The sequence below is a fragment of the Sipha flava genome, unplaced genomic scaffold (assembly GCF_003268045.1).
Source record: "Sipha flava isolate LNK unplaced genomic scaffold, YSA_version1 36_pilon_pilon, whole genome shotgun sequence".
Taxonomy (NCBI): domain Eukaryota; kingdom Metazoa; phylum Arthropoda; class Insecta; order Hemiptera; family Aphididae; genus Sipha; species Sipha flava.
The window spans coordinates 1,519,950-1,535,991 of NW_020273076.1; the positions used below are offsets into that span (position 1 = coordinate 1,519,950).

At 28.7% G+C, this 16,042-nt stretch overlaps 3 protein-coding genes across 4 annotated transcripts in view; 2 read left to right on the forward strand and 1 right to left on the reverse strand.

Moving 5' to 3' along the window:
* Nucleotides 1–16,042, reverse strand: part of LOC112687940 (Kv channel-interacting protein 2-like) — a 325,918-nt gene that overhangs the window by 304,766 nt on the left and 5,110 nt on the right. The gene's annotated exons all lie outside the window — the stretch shown is intronic.
* LOC112687947 (cuticle protein 7-like) lies at nucleotides 10,199–11,754 on the forward strand. Its single transcript, XM_025560948.1, has 2 exons — nucleotides 10,199–10,307; nucleotides 11,131–11,754. The coding sequence occupies exons 1-2, from the start codon at nucleotides 10,296–10,298 to the stop codon at nucleotides 11,548–11,550; spliced, it is 432 nt and encodes a 143-aa protein (XP_025416733.1). The 5' UTR covers nucleotides 10,199–10,295; the 3' UTR covers nucleotides 11,551–11,754.
* Nucleotides 14,969–15,972, forward strand: LOC112687942 (cuticle protein 7-like). The gene is made up of 2 exons (XM_025560944.1): nucleotides 14,969–15,080; nucleotides 15,216–15,972. Exons 1-2 carry the CDS (start codon nucleotides 15,069–15,071, stop codon nucleotides 15,801–15,803), a joined length of 600 nt encoding a protein of 199 aa, XP_025416729.1. The 5' UTR covers nucleotides 14,969–15,068; the 3' UTR covers nucleotides 15,804–15,972.

Genomic DNA, 16,042 nt, shown 5'->3' on the forward strand with positions numbered 1-16,042 from the left:
AGTTAATTCGTATTTTAATTAATATTATAATTTTAATATTTCTAGTAATAACATAATTTATCACACATTTTATTAGAATTTTTTGTTAATTTGGGCTTAATCCCCAATATTATCAGTAATTATGCAAAGTAATATAAATTATTCGGAGATGAGTATAATAATCTATAATAAACCTATAAATACTAACATTTAATTTTTTATTAAATCATGTTCAAATTGACTGAACGTTATTGTTTTTGTTCCGTATTGACAACATGTCGAAATATTACGAAAGGAAAGAGTTTACACGTTTTAAATTCATATAAAAAAATTCTATTTTTGGTTTCGATTGGGAATAAAAATCATGCTAACTGAATTCCTTAAAATCTATAATAACATAAAAATCGTTTTTTTGAGAAATTATTAAAATAATGATTATAGAATATATTTTATGGATCTAATTCAAGTTTTTGTGGAATAAAAATTGCTGTGAAATATGTATTTTATTTGTCATTGTTTTGATTGAGATATTTATTATTATTATTATTGTTATTTTTATTTATTCATTGTACTAGAGTTTAAATTTTAATGTACAAAGAAAATTAAATGGTTTTTGTAATAAAATAGTTTAACCTGCTTATATTTTTTATATTTTAATTTTTTTTTTTAAAAAGTAATTTCAAATTTTTTGCTTTGATTTTATATGATTAATGCGATAATTGATTTAATAATAAGAATAATAAGAATAATTTAAATAATGAAAAACAAGTTGAGTTTTTCAATTTTTTTTCTATTTCATAATTTTATAAGCTTTAAAGTTTTTTATTATAGTTTACAAGATTCAGATGTATCTGATTGTTGAAGAAGCGTACGAAATCGAAATTCATTGTCATATTTTATTTGTTTTTTTTTTCTTAATGATCCGTGACGGATAAGATTGCTTCAAAATGATGAATTTTATACCAGGAGTTTATGAGACATACGATATATACTGGTGTTTACAGTTGCTATTAGTTGTTTATTCGAAATCACGGCGGCCGCCATGCGACGAGTCTTATACTTTCTGGGATCCTAGTACCACTACTCTCAATTTGCCGAGTTGAATATCGACACGTTGTTTTGAATGTCTCGATTGTTCTATATTGTTAATTTTTTTTCTATAGTTATGTTTAATTCTAAATCAATAAATTATAAAAAAATAACCTACATAAATCAAAATTAATAAATTGAGCACTTATTAATGAAACAAAAGTACTTTATTACCAGTATGAACGTTATATCTATTAAAAATATTCCTAAAAGAAAATGTATTTACTAAAAAATACTATTATTATTCAACAAAACAATAAAATAATTAAGCTTAAAAATCGCTTAAAGATTTTTTAAATTGTAATAATAATAATAACAATAATCATAATAATAGTAATAATAATAATAAAAATAATAATAATAATAATAATGTACTAATTGTTTTTAACTAAAAATTCACCGTTAAAAAACATTTATGAATTTCTAATATAACTCAAGCCTCATATAGAAATATGATTTTAGTACCTATCAAAAAAAAAAAATCCTTGAGTGTTCTTCAACAAAAGTTTCTTTAATATTAAAAAAAAAATTGGAGAGAATTGAAGAAATAAAAAGAAAAAAACAGTTTCAACAATTATTAATAAAACATCTGAGAATAATATTAGTACCAACATATTTCTCTATGACCAGTGAAACTTAAATAACCTGTTTATGGGCAGGCATGGCGTATAGGGAGGGAAAAGGGGGCCCCCAATCCCTCCAGAAACAGTTCATCCCCCTCACAAGCTGCCTCTCCTGAAAAATGTGTTTGATATAATAAAGTCATAAAATATTATTTTTAAAAAAGCTACATCAAAGAATTTATAAAATATACTTTTTAATAATTTGTAATTTATGTTATTACTTTTATATTTTTGAAGATTTTTATTTTAAGTTTTTTGATAGAATCTGAATTGTATGTAGGTATTTATTTTATTTATTTACTTATGATTTATTACCATTTGTTCGTCACGAAAATAATAGCAGTTCTATTATGTTATATGATATGAAAATATTTATATTTTATTTAAATAACTTCAGTATTTGTTAAAAAAAAACCTTAGCCCATGTAAAAAAAAAATATTTGCCCCACTCTGCTCTTCCTGAAAAAATATTCTAGTGCCGTGCCTGTCTATGGGGAGTACCAAAACATATATGAAAAGAACGTAGACGAGTTACGAGAATATATATTATTAGTTATTAGTTATTATTATTAATTATTAGGTGTTATACTTGTAGGTGTGTATCTACACATTGCATAAACCACAAACTTATAATATACATATATTTTCTATCAAAATACAAAGTTGGATTTAAATAACCAAGAAACCATTTTCTGTTGTTGACATAAAATTATTTAGTAGGTACTAAAATTATTAAATATTTATAAATTATTATTTTTAAAATATTGTACACACTCAGAATAAAAATTTGAATAATGACTTTTAATAACATCAAAAGTAAAATATGCAACGAAAAGTAATTATTTTTATACGTACTTTCACACACGGACTTGAAATTGTTAATGAAATAATGATTATTACAATATCAGTGTGATGAAATAATCAATTATTTTGGGAATTTGTCGATATAGTTACAAACCGTGAAGCAGCAGTTTAGCGCCCGAAAGAATAATAATTGTGTATCTATCGTATACGTTAATTAGAAAGGACTATTTAGGAAAAAGGGCGGGGTAACATTATTAATATTGAATAAACACAAAAAAAAAATTAATACTTAACGTAATAGTTCTAACATTGAAATTGGCATCATACGAATGAAAGTGCTTGCAGTATTCGGTAAACGTGCAGATGATGGCAAGCGAACAGGTATCTTTTTCAAAAGACAGAACTTAAGATCTCACTACATCAACTTAGTTCAAAAAACTCACAACAGTAAAACATCTGCCAAGGTACTTGTATTTTTTAACAGTTATGAATTTACTCGTCGGTGAATTCACGGACCTACGGTTCAATAACGTAATATTTTGTAATCCGTACGATTTGGTTTTCATCTACCTCACCTCTATTACAGATGATCATTTTCGTCACTTGCGTGGTCACCACAATCGCCCAATACGCTGCTTCGGCCTGCCCATTTCACAGATACGACGCATCAAAAGCTTACGCTCCAGAACCTCCGAACGGTTTCGAATGTTTCATAAACGATCCACATACCAACCACATCCTACAGCCTTGTCGAAGCCGACTGCTCCACCCGTGTGGTCGAATACACCACTAATTCTTACGGTTTCAACGCTGATGTCAAGAAAATCCAAGGATCAGGATACGACCTTGCCTTAGAGATCAGCCCTGTACAAGGCATACTAAATGCGTATATATGACCGCGATCGTAGTATCTTCCAACTTTCACACTTAATATTTTTGAGAGTTACATTTTCCGATTGGAGAATCATAATGATTTTGAAATGATCTTTCATATATTATCAATCATATTTGATTTATTTAATTTTTTAATATAAATATGATAAATTGTTTGAAATCCAAATATATTTCTATTATTTATCAATTACCGTGGATTGAAATACGAACAACGCGTTGGCTTTCCAATACACTTACGGCTTCAACAACATATATTTTATGTATATTATTCAAAACTATTACGGTGCATTCAATATAATTGTATTAATAATCAATATAACTTTTATGTTATAATGCAGAGTAATAAAACCTTCTAGGGATCTATCCAATGCTCTATTTCAATCACATGAACAAATACTATTAACTCTGTGTATAATACATGAGAATTTTAAACATTTATTTTCTAAGACTACATATTTTTTAAACCAACAAAACCAGTTAAATAATTTATATGAATTATATTTAAATATTTAATGAATATTGGTTGAATTGTTGTACAATACAATGCGTAATATTCCTTAACAGTATAACCCATAAGTTGCCCAGTAAGAAATTTCGGTATTGTGGCTGTTCTCGTTTTGTTTTGCATATCGCTACAGCTGTTATGAAATAGTTTGGTGTTATTTTTGAAAATTTTTCACAAAAAAGATTATAATATAATATACATAAGATATTATCTACAAGAAAAATCTTCAACGCACAGTTGATGGTTATCTTAGAAATTGCTAAAAATGAGTGTTGAATACTGAATATTTTACTATTGATTTCGTAAAATTTTCACATACTACCATTTAAGAAAACACCTTATATATTAATTTGATTTTCTAAAATCGATTGTTATTTTAAGATCGATGATAAATTGTATATTGTATTAAGGAAAATTTCTTCTCGGGTTCAATTAATTTGATTACATTTATTTTTAACAACCAACTGTTAAAATCTAAGACAATACAGAAATAATCGTAATATATAATATGATCATTGAATATATTAAAGTAAAAACATCATAATGTGATAATGATTTTGTTTTAAAACGATCTTGTTTATTAATAAAATATATTTTTTAGATACACTAAATATATATATAAATATTTATATTTTAAAGTGAATTAGAATGAATATTTTGACTTGTATAGAAAACTGGGTAACTGATTGTTTTCAAATGTTTAGTTCTGTGCCCTCCAATGAAGATTCAGAATATATTTTACTAAATATGATACGATAAAAATAATATTATACAGGATATATAATATGCAGTTAGGTGAGTACACTACACAAGGTGATAAATTCATTTTTAGTGTAGGCGCTTAGATGAATTACTCTCTATCAATATATGTTTCATAATGGTAAAAAACAAGTAGGGTAATTAGTCCAATAAAAAAAAAACTCAAAACATAATTACTTTTTAGTAAAAACAAATTGTTGATTCTGGTTAGGATATTTAAGAACATTTTTTTTTTAGATTTTTAAATAAATATTTAATAGGAATCTATTTCTTCGTAAAGTACTAGAGGCATTTTGACTTAGTATATAGGACTTAGGACTTAAGATATAGGAATCTCTGTATACAAATTGAAACCATATTAAAAACATAACTAAGAGATATATTTTTTAAAAACGCAAAGCACACATTCAAATTAATATAAGTAATAATTATTAAAAATTATCTTGTGGCTCTCTATTTGTATATAATTATTACTTTCAATGCAATACAACTGCAAATTTTAATTTTATTTATTTTATTAAAAACTATTTTTTGTAAAATTATAAATTTCTATAACTCCAATTATGTTGTAGTATATAAATCAAATAAATTATACTTATGATTTAATAGATATAGGTTGAAAAAATTGTATTTTTCTGAGGTTCTAAGTCTATTTAAAAATAAATAAAAACGACATTTTTTCAACAGCTGTTTATACTTAATTATTTTAAAACAATTGTTAGATTTGTTATGAAAATTCAGAAAATTTGATTGATCCTAATTGTATCCTAATTCTATTGTATTTTGGCTTGAATTTTAAAATGCAGTAATACTAAATATGTTAATTTTATAGATAAGTTAATTTATATAAGTTTTTTTCAAGTATAATTTGTATATTGTGTATTGGAATATATCTAAATTAAAAATAAGATTAAAAATTTAAACAAACAATATTGCAAACACAACAAATAACATCCGAAACCGGGAACTTCTGACACTAGTATTTTACCGGTTTCATTGTTTTAACTTAATTTTATTTTAGTTAGTAACATTAAGGTTTTAAATTTAGTGTATTTAAAAATAAACAGATCGGAAAGATATTGTAAACAATTTGAATATTATGATTTTAAGTTATCAAGATATATTAAACATTTCAAAATAATTTTTTTATATCGGTAAAAATGTTCTGAATTCATAAGGATGAAATGATAAATTAAACAATGTTATACTCATATATCTTAATTGGTTTGAGGAGTATTTGGAAATAAAACGGTTACGCATAAGTGGTGGACACACGAAAAGAAGAAAATAATGTATTATTGTGTATATAACCGGTTTCCGTAATACGTGTAACATACAGTGGCGTATTTACAAATGATTTTTTTTCCGAGGAGACTGTCATCATACATTTTTTTTATTAATCAGTATAAAATAGTCAGAATTAAATTTTTATCTGTTTTATTATTTTCTTATTGAAAAATAGAATTTCATTAATTATAAATTATATGATAAACTCTAGCGTCCTTATTTTATTTGTCAATTTGTTAATAACTTCATCAGTAGTAAAATTTAAATCTGGATGAATCGATAACATGGCAAGGCTTTACTGAAACAAAATGCGATCTTTATACAATTATCTCCACTTTTAGTAGACAAACATTTTCTGCAAACTACAGGCTACAGCAATAGGCATTAACCTGTGAATTTATAAATAACTTAAAATTAAATAAACTTAAATAAATCTATTAATAAATCATGTTGAATTTATTTAACCATTGAATAAATATTTGTTTATTAAAGTCATTCCATTTGGTTTATATTTATTTCCTACGCAATAGCAAAATATTTTTATTTAATTTTATATTATTATTGCATTCTGAACTTGTAACATCTATTATTTTAAAAGAATTCTTTTGATAATCCATTTTTCTGTAACTACAACACTACAACTGAATGAAAGTCTTCAAGACTACAACGGCAATATCTTTGTTGTTTTACAAGTAATACGAATTTACTTACGCGAAAAACAACAAGCGAAAAAAATGTTTCTGTCTTAGAAATGATTAATGATTTAATTTACTTTAGGTATCTAAATCAATTTAAATTGTTACATATTAGACACGAATTAAAACTATGATTAAATAGTATATTGAAAAACTGTGATTATTAATTATGATATTTCATTTAAATTAGTTGGATATTATTCGATACATTTAGTTTTGAAAAAACTGGAATGAATAGCTGCTCAATGTTACAATTGATAAAATACAATTGTCTTAATATGTTCTGTTTGAATTTGTTTCAATTCATTCAATTCAATTGCAATTAATTGTTTGACAGATTTAGTTAGTTAGTTCTAAATATCGATTGAAAAATTATATTTACAATGAGGTTATATGACATTTAGTCACGCGTCATTTCGTCCCATTTATATATTTTTTCTTTTTATTATATCATAAAAATTTCAATTATCACAATTTTGTCTTATAACTATACTATATAATAATCTTACATTATTATCAGTCAATGTATGTATAATAAGTTTAAAATAATAAAATTTATTATACTCGAAATTATGTCTATTTTGTGTTGGTATAATTCTATATGATTGTTGTAAAGTGTTGCCATAGTGTAATGACTAAATAATTATAATAATAATTTTACTCTATTATTATTAAAATTATTCCATAATCTATTGTATTATTAAATATTATTGAATAAGAGAAGAAATTCAATAGCTGATGAGTATTTAAAGATGACACTTTTATTGAAAATCAATAGGTATTTTGATTAACCTGTCCATTGTATTTTTTTGTTTGTTAAGATTTTAATAAAGTTAATTAATGTTATATATTTAATTTAATGTTTTGTATCTCATAAGCTGCAATAATTATTTTTAGTTTTCATACTGTTATTGAACATTAAAAAGAATATTTTTTTAAAATTATGTTTATCATAAGTGATTTGTATGAAAAATGAATAATAACAAACCATACATAAATTAACACAAATTTATTTTTATATTTTTCTACTCTAATTAGAATATGGTAAGATTTTTCTACATTTTCACTAACGTTAATGTTAAATAAGATCTGTTGTAAATTGTTATTATATATATCTCTTATATCAGAGTTTAATGTAAATATATTTTTTTTCTTTGTAATCAACTTAACTTATTAATTTAAGTTTAGTTAATTTAACCATATTTTTTAACTTCATTGTTAACTTAATTGAACATGAACTCAATTAACTTAATTGAGTTAGAAAATATCATTAACTTGCTAATATTTAAATGTAATGTTTCAATTCATATTTAGTGGTGTTATAATATAAAAATAATGATGAATTACTAGAGTTATACTGTAAAATTATGATATTATTTATTATAAATATAAATATATATATTTTTTTATTAAAATAAAAAATTTACAATCTGTAACATATGTACAATAAGCAAATAGGATAAATTATGCGGAGAATATTTATATGATAAAAGTATGAGTAAAGCTATTTAGCGACAGAATGACGCGCGACCAAATGTAGCATTCGTCAAAATTACATACGACCAATTGTCGTACGCAACCAACTGTCGTGCATCCAAATGACCACGTATATTTATCGCGTGTCGAAATGACGGTACATCCTACAAAGAAAATGTTAAAAATAATTGATTACAATGTGATTGTTTCAGGATATTTGAAACATACTGTAGACTGAAGGGTGACAACATCAAATTTCTTCATGTCATTGTATACGTTTTTGTTTTTTTTACAAATATTATTAATTTTTAAACAAATTCATAGTGGTAATGATAACATTTTGACAAAAAATCATTCAGTAAACATATATTTTTACTTGTAATAGAATACATGTTACGACACAAGTACATGCAAACAAAAGATTGAGACATTTAATCATTTGCAAAAAGTGCGATATACTATACGTTAAAACCGTCATGATTTCCTGTAAGAAATAATGGTCAAGTGCACCTATATCAAGTAAAATGCGTTTTTGTACTTTGCCAAACTTTTACTACTGATAATTTTCGTGTCCCTCACGAAAAGGGTTATCACACATGGGGCGTTCGCCGGACACCAGAACTTCGATACAGACAAAGCCTGCAGATAAAACATCAAGAACGTTGGAGATTGACAAGCGCAGCAAGGCGATAAGGACTAAGGTTCTAAGGTTCCGTGACGGACCTCCGTGACAGGAAATGCGGTCGCCGTGCGGTCACGAATTATAAAAAGTTATGCCGAGGACGCGGACGCGATACCAAGAACGCAATAAACGTTTCCGACAAAGCGTTGTCGTCATGTCCGCTGCCCACAGAATGCGATTATTAGCACACGATCGTCATAGGCTAAAGCATACGTCCTCGGTGTTTGCCACCCAACCTAAGAGGATCATTTTTTGGAATCGAAATGAGCCGATGCAGACCATTGCAATGTGATCAAAATTAATGTACATAAGTTTTTCCATAAACCCTAAAAAATGTATAATATTATTTTATTGTATAAATTATTTTATTTATAATACATCTTTTATATTACTTAACATTATAAGTTAAACACAATTTAACTTTTTCATAGTTAAAAAACAAAGAAAAATATCATATAATTCTAATTTTTTATTGATAATACCGGTTTAGCAATTTTGGGTTGAGAGCATTTTAATTCATTCACACATTCACATAAAGAAAATAGAAACATTAACTATTTTATATATTTTATAATACATAGAGTACTTATTTTAACGTATGACTAATAATTCAAAGCTTCCTTTTTGTTTGATTTATTTTAATATTTAAAGTTACATTAAGCAATTTAAAACTATGTATTTTGTTATAATAAATAAAATATTTTGCGATGGAAATATAACATCCATTATAATAGTGTTCTCATGGTTTTATAAATGGTTATACGATAGGATAATTAAATATAATCATTGTACATTAAAAGTTGTATCAATATCGTAGTAAATTATTATTACTCAAAAGTGTTTTGATTAACTTTTATTTTGACATTAACTATAAACATATATTTAAATCATGTTCAACGTATCTTGTTTAAATTACGAAAAACATTTAATTTAATGTATTAAGTACTATAAAGATACAAATTTATATTATTATGAAATTCAAAAAAAAAATTGTTGTTAAAACGCATTATTTAACATTTTATGCATTTGCAATGTTTAATAAAAAAAAAAAAAAAAAACAAAAATAAAATATTAAAATAATACATAACTCGAATAAAATGAATAATACATATATTTTGATTACATATTATTATGTAGATGTACCCACCCAATGGATTATAATGTTTTAATGGTTGTTATTCGAATAAAAAACAAATACATTGAACAATCTGTGTTTTAAGGCAACTGGAAATTGTGTAAAACTCGAAGCTGTTATTTTTTTTTTCAATTTTCTTACGCACATCATACCTTTATACATATTATTGAACTACTCTGTACAACCGGTTCAATACAATAAAGATGAATTTGTATGGAAAAACGCATTTGGGAGGGATATTAAATCTTGCGACTTTTGATATAAATACCACAACACTCTTTGGAATCGTCACCAGTGTTTATCGTCGTGTAAAAACGAGTTTTCTTTCAGTAAACCTAAACTACGCAGAACAAGTTTCAAATCAAAAATGGCAGCAAAGGTAATACGGCATATCATATTTTATAACATATAACTATACTACATTATAATATCATAATATTATTGTTAACATTATTCATCGCTTGGATATATGTGCAAGTTCGTATAGGGAACTGGATATAACAAAATTAAATCGAATTTCGCATAAGGTATTCGAAACATTTGTAAGGTGGTTCTTAACGCGATCCGCTACTTGATGTACCACTCCATGGCGTTCCCAAGAGTTAGGTGTATTACCATTTTTTTTTTTTTTTTTTTTAAAAAGTTGTTCCCAACAAGCATGCGCAACATTTTACGGACTATCTTGACTTGATCTTGCTCCTTATTTCACTCGCAAAATCACGTTACGCATAACCTACACTAGTACTTGTCTGTTCGGTCGCCTAATAATTATAAGATTCCATTGATAATTCAATAACAGGCCGGTACGTTTTCATTCGAACTTTCCAAGCGAGGCGGTGCAACGGGCGAACAGAATTCGATGAGGTCTCGTTCGAAGGCAATCGTTAGACAAACACAGTACCGAATAAAAAAATTCGATCCGATGAAATAGTAATGCACACGCGTACCCATTGTATATTATCAAGCCCGTGATTCATGACAAATTACCGTACCGTCATGTTTGTACCGGGACAGCGGTTACAGCTCGTACACACGCTCGCCAATCCCTTCGTATCGCAGCAACCCGGGTCAGCAACCAATCCCGGAACGTCGAAGGACTATCGTCGTCGTAACGGAGTCCCCGCACACTCTCAGTGACCCCTCGGCCTTCTTGTTACCCGCTGCACCGGTGATCGCTAATGTCCCGTGGGTTTTTCTTCCAGATCATCTTCCTAGCCGCCTATGTGTCCGTCGCCTTGGCCCAGTACGCCGCGCCCGCGGCCTTCTACAAACCGGCGTACAGCCCGGCCCCGGTGTACGCTGCTTACAAGCCGTACGCGGTCGCTGAGCCCGCTTACCCGCCGGCCCCATACAACTTCGAGTACGCCGTGAACGACTATCAGACTGGTGACGTGAAGAGCCAAGCCGAGGCCAGCGACGGTAAGACGGTGAAGGGTTACTATAGCCTGGTCGAGCCGGACGGCACCAAGAGGATCGTCGAGTACACGGCCGACGACTACGGGTTCAACGCGGTCGTCAAGAAGGAGGGCAGCCCCGTCGCGTACGCCGCCCCAGCATACAGGTCGATCGCCGCCGCACCGGTGTACAGGCCGATCGCCGCCACGTATAAACGGGCATACTAATGTCGTGAGAACGACAGAACAATCCGACTAACATCACATCATCATATCGGTATCGTCGGCAGTTACGTCAATCCGACAGCCACCACCGCCACCGACGCCGAATCATTCTCATCCGTCAACCGACTCGTTATGCTATCATTGCGTTATCACGCGCGTCACCTGTTGCATTAGTTTTATGAATAAAGTACGTGTACATTTACTACAGTCCATGTGTTTTTGTTATCCCTTCCTCTCGCTTATGCATTAACGTTGTACGGCATTATTTGGCCACGTGTCCTTTCAGCTCCTACGGTAGGCACTGCGGTCGTTATTATCCGGTATGATCGTCAAAACGCAAACGCTTTTTTTTTTTTTTTTTTTTTTTTATATAGATATTTACGAGATTGCTAAATTATGTGTTTTACAAATTACGGACCTTGGTCACCGTCGAAAAATTCAATGTTACTGAACTTTCTCTTTCGTTAGTTACGGTGTTTTTTTTTTTTTGTAAATCCCATACCGATACCTTGATTTTACAAAAAAACATTTATTTATATATTTTTTAAGTGCCCTACTCGTTGGTTTTCAACTTTAATATTTGTGTTTAAATTGATATATCTCTTCCATTACACACTACCAAAACCCATATTAATTAATACTTATACATATTATTATTATTATACGTATATTAAATAATCTGAAAATTCACGGACCTATTCGACTTCGAAATGATGAATATGATAGAAGGAAAAATAAAGATCTGGAAATATTATTTAACAACCAGAATAATAGATTATTCCTGAAGGCAGAATACTTAAAGTGGGAATTGCTCACGTTCCGTGAGCTGTCGATAGTCTTATAAGAAACATCTAAGTGAAAACCCTCCAAAAAAAGCGAGAGGAAAACGTCGCCAGAGATAGTTAGACAGGGCGAGGAAGAATATTTTAGATTCCGACAACTCAAAACGAATGAACGAATGAATAACACGATGGACAGGAATAGATGGAGAAATTTGGTGGGATCATGTAAAAGGCTTTAATGGACTGTATAATATAAAAAAAAAAAAATAAAAACGTATTATGTTCCTATTATTTTCTTGACACAAACATAATCATGATTTATTTAAAAAAAATTATTATAGAAACTATTTTAGAATGTATAACTGTCGGGAGTAATATGCGTTGGATTAAGAATGATAATTTTTATTGATTGAGCATTAAAGGAGATGCTGGCAGTCTAAGTTAACTAAGTTAACTAAAATTATAAATTTTATAGCTGAACTTTTTTTTATAAATTAGGCATTAGCTTGTTTGATTTTGAGAAAGAGATTAATCATTATGACTTTTAAAAATGTCACGCAAAATGATAATTGAAAACAGTAATGAAATATCAATACTATTGATTTAAAACCAAAGAATTTATATAATAATTCCATAATTCAGTAGACGTAACTTAGTCACTTCTCCATTTAAATTTTCTGCTTTAAAAAATATTTAATTTATTGAATTAAAATTATAATTTATTTATGTCACACGAATGAATTAAAATTTTATTATTTTTTTAATTAATTAAATAATGTATATTATTAAATATAATTAATATAAATATCATTAATAATAATAAATTTTTAATTTTTATAATTTAAAATTTAATATCACAAGTAATTTTTCTAATTATCCGATATACTTGTATTACCTTTATTAATAACTCAAATCAATATTTGTACGTTGTAATGATTTTATTGCAAATTGACAAATTCGATTCTAATATTTATTTTTTTTTATATAATATCGATGTCTTTGACGTTTTCAATAAATGTATCAAATATCTTATGTCAAAAAGAGTAAGCGTATACAAGATTAATTCTGATTAAAAATAAGAAATACATATTTTATATAATAGTGTGACTACATAAAAGAAGAAAAATGTTGACGAAATTATTCATCAGTGACATATTCTATAAAACTTCTTTAATGAACAACAGTAATTTTTGTTAAAGTACGTTGACATAAGTTAATCTTAATTCTCTATATAAAATAGGCCGAATCCCCTGCGAAAAGAAATAAAAACTTACAACAACCGAGTTACACGCATGGTTTATTAGTGACAAGTACGAATTGTGTCCGTGGTTTATCAGGGGCAGGTTCGAGTTGCGTGCGCGGTATGCGTAAACGGGTTTATTTCATGCGGATTAACACTTTTATAGTTATCTGTATATACTCGTAATATAATGAAATCATTAAACACTGTTGAATATATGTATGTATGTATGTCTGTTAATAAAATATCTGTATATATTTTAATATAGCTGGAAAGCGAATAAGAAATACGAATTGACTCTCGAAAACTATAAGATCATTTGGTTTGTCTTTTTTAAATCCCCAAAATGTTCGTTATTGCTCTTTTTTTCTTTTTGAAGATTTGATGAGAATAAAATCATACGAGGAGAGGGCACTTCATTTTTTAGTTCGTCTACCACATTCGTAATAGTATTATGTGAATCTTTTCATTCAAAACTAAATGGTATGTTCCATTCTTCCATTCTAAATATTTACGAACTATTAGAAATTCTGAAAAAATTACAGACAGATGTTTATTAAAATTCGCAGCACATGTATGAAAATAAAATCTAAGTCTACAACTCATCGAATAGTTGGCTTATAAATATTATTATTATTATTAATTTTAGTTTATATTTTATATACAATGTATGTTAATTTTATTTCGATTTACACATTTTCACATTTTTTTATACAAAGTTATTTTTTTTTAACCGGAAAGCACAATTGACATTAAATGTATAAAAATTTAAAAACTAAATGTATTATATTTTTATTAGTATGAAGTGTAGATAAGGAAGATAAACTTAAAACATACAAAAAAAAATTAATAATATTATGTATTGTTGAACACCTATATGGATTTGTTTCTGTCTGAAAAACCATGGGTGTAATTTGACCTTTTTTTTCGCATGCAGTCACCGATAAAATATTATAATTAGGTTTAAAACAAATTATTTATAATAAGACAATAACGTTATTTACTGTAGTCATAGAATATGTGGAATAAGTCAGGTCCCCGTTCCTAACACTCAAATCACTATTTACTAGTTGAAAATTGTTTTAAGTTTGAAAATAACTAAAGTATGCAAAATTTACGAATAATATTGATTGAATCTAACAATTTTGAGTAATTTTGAGTATTATTTCTAAACAGTAAAAGTGCTTCAACAATATTTTGAAGGAGTTAACTTCATATTTAGTTTAATCGATTGATTGGAAAGGAATATTTAGAGCAAAAAGGCGGTAACCGAATTAACGTTGATCACAGTATAATAATGAATAGTGCACAACCGGTTTGAGAAAAAAAATTGTAACACTACTACGTTTAACAACCAAATTAGTATCAGGAAGGGATGATATTACAATGATCCATCGATATAAATACGGAATATTGTAAGCAAACAGCTAACAGTTGCAGTCTGTCGAACTATCAAGTACATAGGTACAACAAGATCTTCAAAAAACAAAACAAATAAAATGGCCGCTAAGGTATTTATACGCTTCGCTTGTTAAGTTATCGAAAATATAATTTACTGATTGAATTTTACAAAAAAAAAAAAAAAAAACAATCCGATTTCACTGTTTTTATTTATAATCTCTATGGAATTTTTTTCTGTTTTTCAGATGATCATTTTCGCCGCCTGCGTGGCCACCACACTCGCCCAATACTCCGCCCCGGCCTACAAGCCAGCTTACTCGGCACCCGCTTACGCCGCACCAAAGGCTTACGCTCCGGAGCCCGCTTACGCTCCGGCCCCGTACAGCTTCGAGTACGCCGTAAACGACCCACACACCTACGACATCCACAGCCAACAAGAATCCAGCGACGGATACGGCAACGTCAAGGGATCCTACAGCCTCGTCGAAGCTGACGGTTCCACCCGTATCGTCGAATACACCGCTGACTCTTACGGTTTCAACGCTGACGTCAAGAAAATCGAAGGATCAGGATACAAGGCCCCAGCTTACAAACCAGCATACTCTGCACCGTCTTACTCCGCTCCGGCCTACAAGCCCGCTTACTCCGCACCAGCATACTCTGCACCGGCCTACTCTGCACCAGCTTACTCCGCACCAGCTTACTCCGCACCGGCATACTCCGCACCGGCTTACAAGCCAGCATACTCTGCACCATCTTACTCCGCACCGGCTTACAAGCCAGCATACTCTGCACCATCTTACTCCGCACTGGCTTACAAGCCAGCATACTAATTTTCTTAGTCATATGACACCTACGCGTCATCTTTTTTCTTCGACATCTTTCTTCTTTTTTTTTTTTGTACTCCTGAGTTATCGTGTTCATATTAAACCGTGGTTTAAGTCTTATATATGTTGCCACATATTAATGTAAATGACAATGGATACCATAACTTATTATGTATTTATTATGTAAACATAAATATAAATATGTATTTATCGAACATCATGGTTTTCTTATTCGATTTTATTTT